This window comes from Prunus avium, chromosome 1 (genome assembly GCF_965620075.1).
Source record: "Prunus avium chromosome 1, drPruAviu1.hap1.1, whole genome shotgun sequence".
Taxonomy (NCBI): Eukaryota; Viridiplantae; Streptophyta; class Magnoliopsida; order Rosales; family Rosaceae; genus Prunus; species Prunus avium.
The window spans coordinates 6,353,275-6,363,649 of NC_142284.1; the positions used below are offsets into that span (position 1 = coordinate 6,353,275).

General features: G+C 35.5%; 1 protein-coding gene across 2 annotated transcripts; it reads left to right on the forward strand.

Moving 5' to 3' along the window:
* Positions 1-3,710: 3,710 nt before the first annotated feature.
* On the forward strand, positions 3,711-10,053 carry LOC110758445 (Galactose mutarotase-like superfamily protein). Of its 2 annotated transcripts, XR_002526947.2 has the most exons (10): positions 3,711-4,322; positions 5,614-5,688; positions 6,407-6,463; positions 6,542-6,702; positions 6,806-6,946; positions 7,448-7,550; positions 7,657-7,756; positions 8,492-8,739; positions 9,187-9,240; positions 9,797-10,053. XR_002526947.2 is itself a non-coding variant. In XM_021960311.2 (9 exons), exons 1-8 carry the CDS (start codon positions 4,125-4,127, stop codon positions 8,704-8,706), a joined length of 1,050 nt encoding a protein of 349 aa, XP_021816003.1. In that variant the 5' UTR covers positions 3,712-4,124; the 3' UTR covers positions 8,707-8,739; positions 9,797-10,053. The 2 variants fall into 2 exon arrangements, 1 of the variants encoding a protein (XP_021816003.1); XM_021960311.2 differs by lacking the exon at positions 9,187-9,240 and having other exon boundaries at positions 3,712-4,322.
* The last annotated feature ends 322 nt before the right edge of the window (positions 10,054-10,375 follow it).

Consider the following 10,375-nt stretch of genomic DNA (forward strand, 5'->3'; position numbering starts at 1 on the left):
AAATTAATATTCAATTATATATGTACTGGAAAAATTAATATTCAATTTCCTATGTCAATTCTCCATGGGGTCCAAATTCTGCATAATCTTCTTGAGTTCATATGGATGCACTCCACCACTCCAAACATCTCTCTCGGTTAATTCAGATGGGAGCCAATTGAAATTTTAAATTTCAAGTTATTAACAAATATAGATGGATAGAGAGAGGGAACAAATTAATGAATTGTGGTTTGTGGGGACAGCTGATGGCATATGGTGGCAGAGCGACATTGAATTGACCAGGTTGACGAACTACACAGGCCCAGTGGGCCACAGGGAAAACATGCCTACCCACGGCTCCACAGAAAACCACAGCCCTTGTTCTTCTTCTTCATCTTTTTTTCTCCCTATCCCAAAACGACCACGTTTTGGCCAAGATTTTGAAAAAAAATAAAACAGATGCGCGCTGCACTCAGCAGTGCAGCAAAGAACAGAAAAGAACAGGTTGCTCAATCATTTAATCAAACACTTGGTGGGTAACGTCAAGACAGACCAAAGGGGCAACTTCCGGCGACTCCAAAGCTTTTTTAGGCGAGGGGAGGTGCAGCTGCACCTCCTTGCGCCTCTGTAGGTCCGCCACTAAGGTCACCTTTTTGAAGAAGCAAAGTGCCTCACACATTCTTTCGCTCTAGTGAGATGGCGATATAGCCACATAGAATGTAATAAGGTGGCTCACTGCCTTGCTAGGCATGCCTTGTTAGATCAAGAAATCTTTTGGTTAGAGGAAGAGCCTCCATGACTTGCGTCATTGTTATTGGATAATACTCCAACTTTATCAAATTAATGAAATCTTTCATTTTTTTTTTTTTAATAAATAAAATAGCAGGGTGAAGCTAGAAAACAATTTTTAGAGGGACCAAGAGTGTGAATAGCTCTTGGGCTCTGGAGAAATTTAAAAGAGACACCCAAATGAAAATAAGTATTTTATTTTTTTATTTTTGCACAGCAGAATTTAAATTAAAAATGATAAGACATAATTACTAATTAAAGTAATTCAAAAAGGCTAAGATATTACTTAATTACATATATTAAATTAAAGAAGTTGGCCAAAAAACAAACGTAAAGAAACTAATTTTATATTTTTAAAATAAAAACAAAAAACCTCTCCCGACGAAATTTACACAAACTTTCATCGAGAGAGGTCTAATAATCCAAATTTCATCGGGATAGATATGTGCTTACGCCATTTCGTCGGGAGATGTTTTTTTTTTTTCAATTTTGGGGTATAGCCGCACTGCTATACTTTTAAGATATTATATTTTTCGAGTATAGCCGTGGAGTATAGCTGCGTGGCAATACTTTTAAAATATTATTTTTTGGGGTACGGCCGCGCGGCTATACTCTTAAAATATTATATTTATGGAGTGTGGCCGCGCGGCGATGCCTGTAAAATGTTATATTTATGGAGTCTAGCCGGACGGCTATACCTTTAAAATAATATTTAAAGACTATAACCTTGCGGCTATACTCTTTGAATGTATTGTGTTTTAATTACATTTATTTATTTAATGAAGAATTAGTATTTAAATATTTTAATTGATTTAAAAAAATACTTAATAAATACTAATTAATTATATTTAATTATCTTAAATAATTTTGTGGAATTTAAAATTATTTTAAAAATAGTTTCAATTATTTAAAAATTCTAGAAAATTATTTTAGTATTCTAAAAATGGAATTTTAGTCTCCAAACCCTAAATCCAAGTTTCGAACCAAAAATCATAGCTTTCAAACTTATCCGACCTTGTTCCAAAAACATTTGCAAGCCTTGAACCCTAACTATAAACCTATTGTAGGGCACTTGGGGCTTGATTAGGCTTGGATAATCACGTAACTCGACCTAGGGCTTTACGATTTAGGTTTCACTCTCAATCTTGGGTTAGTATGATGTAACCGAACCTAACCTAGACATGACTCCAGAAATTTTGTTGGGATAGACCTAGCCCGGCGAACTACCACCACTTAAGGAATCGTCGTCGCGGTCAAACCACCACCACATATACTCTTTAAGCGAAAACAAACCATGTGATAGATTTGGGGAAAACATGGTTTCCATCCTTCTAATTGTGCATAACAGCGAACAAATATGCCAATCCAGCAGTCATGGCAAAAAATAATTGGGTAGATTGCATCGTATTAGAACTAAATTTAGAGAATAGGAGAAGTGTTAGAGAGCGATTTTTGGGAGAAAGATTTGATTAAGGGCATGACCCAAAAAAGGTGATAAGGAACTTCAATTTGAGCATGGCTCAGAAGAAATCACCACAAAGGGCTTCTTATTCAAAACACCCAAGAATACGATACCAAAGCAATTAACAAATGTGCCCCAACAGTCAGTTATCTGGGTAGGCATTTGAACCGGTGAACTAAGTAAAAAAAAACCGTGTTCACCAAAAAGTCAACGTAGGCTCAAAAATCAAACCAGATCGACCTCTTTAGATCGATTCTTGTCTTGAAAAAACCGGTTTAAACTAGACTGGACCAGTTATGTTAACTTATTCATTTATATCCAAAAATTTTAGTATGCCTAATTAATATTCGAATCACATTAGTAACCCAAAGTAATACTTAAATATTTTAGCCGAATTAATACTCAAATGTCTTAGTTCCAATTTATATACCCAACTAAATAACAACTCTAACCCAACTTCTTTTTCTTTTCGATGAACCATATCCGTTCTTGATGTGCTTCCGTCTTTCTCTCTTTTTTGCCCATTTCTTTTTATTTTTTTATTTTTATAATCTCTTCTACGTCATTTTATCTTTTTATCTTCTTCCTATTTGTTTCTATTTCTCTTCCTCTTTATCTCTTCTACCTCTTTTTCTCTTATTTGATTTCTTCTACCTCTTTTTCTCTTCTTCCTATTTCTCTCTTCTTCAGATTTTCATATTTTTGTCTTTCCAAACTAGAAACTGGTCGAACCGAACCAGAATCGCATAAGCTCGATTTGGTTCGATTCTTCTAGACACTTTCTATGAAAATAAAACCGAATTAAACTGCGTGTAAGTTTCAATTTTGGTTCTAATTTGAGGGGAAAACCGAAACAAACTGGATTGCGCCCACCCATAGTCAATTATGTGTTAGTCAAGTGTAAGAGATATGTCTAGTAAAGAAAAAAAAAATGCAAACACACCATATAGTATTAGCGAACTCGCCGTACTTGGGTTTCACATTTGACATGAACATGAAAACTTTGAAGAAGCCTTGATGCTTATAGCCTCGTTTGAGATTAGTTAATTATTAATCGTGTTTTCATGATGTCAGTTCATGTTATTTTATGTTTGACACTAACCTAGTTTGTTTATCATTCATGTTAGCACGATAAGTAATTTATGAGTTTGCATTAAGTAGACATTTAAACTTTAATGGGTTTGAAGAATGAGTCCTTAGGGAATGCAACTCTTATTTGTATTTCATGCTATAAATTATTACTATTTTAGTATTTGGAAATTTTAAGTTATAATCATACGTGAGTTAGGTCAGTTGGTTAGGGTAGTGAGCCTGTTCTCTTTCATTTTAAAAATTGTATATTTTACCATAATTTACAAAAATGTATAAAAAAAAATAATTAAATTTAAAAGTATGTACATACACAAGGTGAAAAACCAGATGGAAGGATAGATATTTCATAGCCATATGAAACTTTCCAAAAGTGTTTGTGCCATTGCCAACTATGAGAATGAAGTTTTTATCCAAAAAAACAAGAACTGTAATGGAATCACTACCAATTCATAGCCTCCCTCCATCCATGGAGTGCAAACGAGGCAAATTCTAATAACTATTTACGACACCCAAGTCGCACCAAAATTCTTTCTTTAATTCTAAACAAGAGACAAGAAGAAGGAAGTTTCATGAGAGAGAGAAACGGCTTTCCTTATTTTCTTGACACAAACTTGACAGTTGCTGCTACTACAAAATATAACCCCCCCTCTCTCTCTCTCTCTCTCTCTCTCTCTCTCTATAAATAAGCGTCGGGCTTTTCTTTTCATTTCATTTCATTTCAGTTTCTTAAGCAACAACAAGAATCAGAAGAAGAAGCAGAGAGCGATCGATCGATCGTGAGAGAGAGGGAGAGTTTTAGAGTATGAGTAGCGATAAGGCTCCCATTGCTGCTGCTTCTGCTGCTGCAGCTACCAATGCGTTGAGTGGTAGTAGCGGCAGTGGCGGTGTTGCTGCTGCTAATGCCAATGCGAAGCTTCTTCATCCTGGCGCTGAATTCAGCAAGGGCATCAATGGCCTCGACAAGGTCGTCCTCCGTGATCCGCGTGGCAGTGTCGCCGAGGTAACCCCGCTTCTACGACGTCGTACGATCCTTTATACCACAATTTCCGTTCGGTTTATCATTTTATGCGATTGAGATCTGATTCTTGCTTGCTCGATTTCGGTTTTCTTTTGGAGAAATGAAATTCTTTGATTAATTTTCGTCTTCTTGGCTTTTCTTTCCTTTCCGATTGTTAATTTGGATTTCGCTTCCATTTCGTGAATCTAGGGTTTCTTGAATTGCTTTGGTTTGATTTTGTATTTTTTAGTTTCAATTATTCATTTTAGATCTGTTTGGGTGAAGTTCTTGATAAGGAAATGGTGAGGAGTTATGATTAATTGATTGCAGGTTTAATCTGATTTAGAAACTATTCTTTTAGAGGCAAATAATATGCTTTCCATTTATTTCCGTCATGTTGGCGAGAGTTTCTGGCTGAAATCCAGTTTTAATTTTTCTTGTCACTCCCAATTAGTTTCTGTTTGGTCATATTTGAAACTAGTCTTTGAGGTCGATTCATATTATGGAATGACTTTCTTTCCTTTTTGAGTAAAATTTGATATTTGAGGAATAATAGGTCCAACAATAGCATTCAGGGCTGCCAAAGGTTGTTAGATTCATAAGTATTAACTAGATTAGAGAGACAGCGTGCATGTTTTTGTACTTCGAAAAAAGATATTTGTAAGTAGATGCAGATAGTATAATCTGCAGTCTCTGTGTTATATTGTGAGGATATGAAATGAAGAAGTTTGAGAAACTTTGCACTGAAATAGTTCTAATTTACAAATTCTCATTTGATTGCATACTTAGAGTATGCTAATAGCTTATGATAATTGTGATAGTTTATTAATATTTTGGGCATGCAATGTATTGATCTTAGGTGAAGTATCCAATGATGTTTAATTCCTATTTTCATATGAGAAAATTGCCCGTTCTGTTTATGTTCTATGTAGAACCTCCATTTGGTTCACTTATCTCTTGATCACGCTTGAATTTGGATACATTTGCTTAAATTTACTTTTCCTTTTTTATTTGTTCATGCAAACTAGATTATTTTCTTGATGTTAGAATCAAACAGTAATATATGTAGTGGTTTCGCACCCTGATTTAGTTTCATTCTGCTTAGTTTCAGTTTATACGGCTGTTTTGGCTTATCTTAAAAGTTGTTAAAATAATGTATTGTTTTCTACTTTTCCGGTTGATAGTCTTTTTGGATTATGAAATTTCATGCTGCAGAATCATATTCCTTAGTGCTGATTTCAACGGTCTTTCGCTTCTTTTATTGTCATATAATATTTCTGTTTGGGCTTTCCAGGTGTATTTGTATGGGGGTCATGTAACATCATGGAAGAATGATCATGGAGAGGAATTGCTATTTGTTAGCAGTAAGGTACTATGCAGTAATTTGATGTTAATTCTCTCTATTTATCATTTTGTTTTTGTAGAAGTAAATTCTGTGGATTGTAATTACAAACCTTTGAAAGGGATGTCTGTGCATGCATTCATTTTAAGTTTGTGATCTATAGAAGATTGCGAACAATGTTATTTTGGTAGTACATTTTGTGGAGTGAGCAGCCATACGCTGTAATAATGTTTTGTCCTCCATATTTTGTGTATGAACTCAGTTTGCTTCTTATATTTTTATGCTGGCAATAAGATTTTGTCAATTTGCATTACTTAATTTTATGCACTCTTTAGAGGAGATCTTCATGTTTATTATAGTTTCTTCGAAGTCTTTCATAATTGCTTTCTGGGCTTTCCAGTTTTGAATTGTCCCTCATCCATGTTTTATCTTGAAGGCTAAAAAAGAAAGGAAAATTCTTTTAATTCCAAATGATTTCAAAAGAAGCGTTTTTGCTATAACATACTGGGTGAGCTGACTTTTATGGCTTCTGTGAAGGCTTATGACTTTTATTTTCATTTTCATCATTTGTCTAGAAAATTATGCACTTTTATTTATTGTCTAGAAACCCTAGCAGTCATTTACCAATGCGAAGGGGTCTAATAATGCCTTATGGCATCTTTCTTCCTCCCTTTGAATCTTGTCTTTCTTTGTTCAACCCAAAAATCATCTGAAGTGTTTAATTGCTTTTTTTTTCCTCCTGCAGGCTATATTTAAGCCTCCCAAGGCTATTCGTGGGGGAATCCCAATATGCTTTCCTCAGGTATGCAGTTCTTTCTAATTGTCTTTCTTGCTTGATTTGGTTGTTCATCTTGGTGACAGGAACTTGCCCACTATGCAGTTTTCAAATCTTGGTTCTCTTGATGCGCATGGATTTGCTAGAAACAGATTTTGGAGCATTGACCCTGATCCATCTCCTTTTCCAACAAATACCTCCAATAAGGTTGCTGTTGATTTGATCCTTAGGCCTAGTGAAGAAGACATGAAGACCTGGCCTCACAGGTAAATACTGGGAAAAGGTTCTAATTGGAAGCTCCCTAATCGTCCAATTTTTCTTTGTTATTAATACCAAGGTTCTCTTTACTGACTTTGTGTTGAATTGAAGTTATGAGTACCGACTACGGGTAGCTTTGGGACCTGGAGGAGATCTGACGTTGATATCTCGCATCAGGAATACTAACTCTGATGGAAAGCCATTCTCGTTCACATTTGCATATCACACTTATTTCTCTGTTTCAGATATCAGGTAATTTACATACTTTATTTATGTTCGAAATGCTAGTTATTGTTACTCTTCATTCTCATTTAATGTAGCTTGATTTATGTCTGAAAAATCAAAAGCTTTGACCCTTGTTTTCTGTTTTAAATAGTCATGAATCTGTAGGCATAGATTGCATGCAATGTAGAACAAGTAGTTATGAAAGTGCACCCTGTCATATACAGAAGCTTGTGCTTTTCATTGCATATGGATGGATACTTTATAAACCTAACCGAATTTTAAACGACATTTAGGAAGTGCCACTTAATATTAGACAGATCTTATGGTTAACTGCGAATTTCGTGCAATACAACAGTTTAAAAGAAAAATATGTGTCTCTGCCTTTTCTATTAATTGTTAATATTCCAACAGGAACTACAATATTTTTGTGCTTTACCTCAATTCCATAGCCATTTTCATGTACCATACAGTTGGTAATAAACCCGCAGTTCCGGATAGTATTTAAATTTGGTTAGTGCTTGTGTTCAGTGAAGTTCGTGTAGAAGGATTGGAGACCTTGGATTATCTTGACAACTTGCAGAACAGAAAACGTTGCACTGAACAAGGTGATGCTATAACATTTGAATCAGAGGTAAGTTGTAGATGCCACTATTTAGATGCCATTATTTTGTTTCTTTTCTGCATAGGTTAATTTGGTTCTAATTCACTTTTTTTTTTTTTTTTCTGAACGATAATAGGTTGACAAAATATATCTCAGCACTCCTACAAAGATTGCAATTTTGGATCATGAGAAGAAGAGAACATTCGTAATACGCAAAGATGGTCTTCCAGATGCTGGTGAGGATCAATATAGTCATCTCCTTTCATAATGATGTCATTGCTGCGTGAGGTTTTTAATTTTTAATTTTTATGTTATACTGAAAGGTACAAGAAATTGTGTGTGCTTTGAACTTTTTTACATTTTAAAACATTAACTTCCATTAAATGGCTGCTCGTACAAGTGACAATGCTTAACCTTAGCCATGAATAATGGAAGCCCATTGTGGTATTGTCACAACTAACCAGAGAACAGGTTGAATTGCTCTTTGATGACCAGGATTGGTGGAGAGTACTCTACTTCTTTTGTTGTCCATGTGCTCTCAAATATCCTCCTTGGACTTAACTATTTTATGAGTTGATACTGATAGTAAGGATGGTGGACATTTTAAATCAATCAACAATAAGAGACCCTTGCTCCAGCTATTTGGGGTGGGTGATATGTAACCTGGTCCTCCATTTTGTCGTCTTGTCAGCCATATTTTCATTATAACTCCTACAGTCATATCTTTCCTATATCTTCACCCATGTTATTTTTGGCCATTATGTTGATTAAGTCACTCTTTCTAACTGGTGCATCTATTGATCCTCTTTGAATATGTCCGAACCACCATTGCTGGTTCTCTGATTTCATTTCAGTTTAATGACGTAACGTAAGAGGTTTTTGTCTAAGAGTTATGATGTTAAATACCTGCCCTCATAGTAGTGCTTGGAATTTTACTCTGTACTTTATAGTGATTAGTTTGTTTCATCCAGTGGTGTGGAATCCCTGGGATAAGAAGTCGAAGGCTATGGCTGATTTTGGAGATGATGAGTACAAGCATATGCTGTGTGTGGAGGCTGCTGCTATTGAGAAACCTATCACACTGAAACCTGGAGAGGAGTGGAGAGGAAGGCAGGAGCTTTCAGCTGTTCCTTCCAGTTACTGTAGTGGGCAACTTGATCCCCGTAAGGTTCTCCAAGGCAGCTGAAAGTTCCATCATTCTGGCCTATATTTTGTACAGGTACTTCTGCTGACAGTTCAAAAGTACTAAATATCTGATCATACATTCGGTGCTGGCCTTTGACTTTGTTGTTTATGGTCTGATGCATCATGTAGGCCTTCCTTGAAATTTCAATACACAAGCATTAGAATGCATTGGCACTTATTTGTCCTGCGAATATGCTTATATCATTTTTTGCTTGTTTTTTATCTGATTGGATAGTAACTATTTTGTATGATCAGCCCCTGTTATACTATTGGTAATGAACAGTAACCATGTGCTTCTGTTCTTTTCTCTAATGAAGTCTGTTAGTAAGCAAAAAAAAAGAGAAAATTGACTACTAACGATTTGTTTTAAAGGAGGCAGCCAAACCTTTGTTTACTTTTCTATGTAGAATACTCTGTTCAAAGAAACTAAGAACGGGATATTGGTGCATCAATTTTTTATTTTATGTGATTTCGCTTACAGGTTATGGTTACGGAGTGGAGTATATTGGTGGTGGATAGTTTGGAGGAAAATTAGGTATTTTGCCTTATTATGGACTTAGGTTTCAGCTGTTTTTGAGGGAACTTCCCAGAGCTCTCTTTTCAGGCGTTGGAAGAATGTTTTTTAGGACTGGTTGTCTTTACTTGATATGTTGTATTGTTGGCATCAGATGGACTACTAGTCCCTTTAATCATTTTACACTCTACCTCTTTTCGCAAAGTTACTCTTCCTTCTCAAAAAACTGCATCTCATATGAATGTGTACCCTTTTTATGTGAAATTAAAATACATTCCATTTTATTGCAGCATAAAAGTTTGATACTAGTTTCCATACCGTCTCAACTACGTTAGGTCCTATTTTTTCTAGTTCCAATAGTCAATCTTTCTGTGTGGCATGTGCGCTTAGGCATGTTTGCGCATGCACTGCTCTTGCATGATTGTGTATGCAATTGCATTATCTAGAAAGTCTTTCTTTGAATCAGAGTAGATGGATAGTTTCGGAGCTTTGTAAATCACCCACTAGCAGAACAAATTTCATATGTTTTAATTCATATGATCCCAAATATTTTGGTAACATGTGTTTTATTGTGCAGGTATTTTGTTGCAAATGTACATGGGTCGGGACAAGAAATTCTGCCCACTATTTTGGCTCCGAAATTTTTCTTGTGTTGGGTGAAATGATGGATTCATGAGTACATAGGACTTGAGATAATATGTTTTTGTTTAGTGGATGACATTTTCTATTAAGACTGGAACAAACCTGAGTACAACGATCACACTTGCTATGGTGGATGAGAGATTACATGTTTCTATTAAATGAAATCTCTTATATGGGTATGGGTTGATAGTAGATGCTCTCTTTCCGTTTCTGTTGCTCCGTATTTTGAGGTCTAGTTTAGTGTATAGATCCCTCCAGATGGAAGTGATCAAACTTGACAATGCGATGTGAAATTTGGACATGGTTTTCAGAAATTTGGCAATTTCTGACCATATTTCAGCGAAACATAAAATTCGAATGTTACGTTCACCGAAAAAAAAAATCCCAATGTTATTAGTGATTGTACAAATTTCCACTGGATGTGCCACTGAGCCCATGGTCTACAAGACTAGGCATGTGAAATGCATCCACTTTAATGGCGGATGTGTCATCAAATCTGTCTTGCAGGTCTAGA

What these genes read in the sequence shown, in the direction of transcription:
- LOC110758445 (XM_021960311.2), top strand. Translation starts at nt 4,125, where the DNA reads ATGAGTAGCGATAAGGCTCCCATTGCTGCTGCTTCTGCTGCTGCAGCT. An exon ending in TCCCAATATGCTTTCCTCAG is followed by an intron (nt 6,464 to 6,541) that starts GTATGCAGTTCT and finishes CCCACTATGCAG; the next exon opens with TTTTCAAATCTTGGTTCTCT. An exon ending in TTCTCTGTTTCAGATATCAG is followed by an intron (nt 6,947 to 7,447) that starts GTAATTTACATA and finishes GCTTGTGTTCAG; the next exon opens with TGAAGTTCGTGTAGAAGGAT.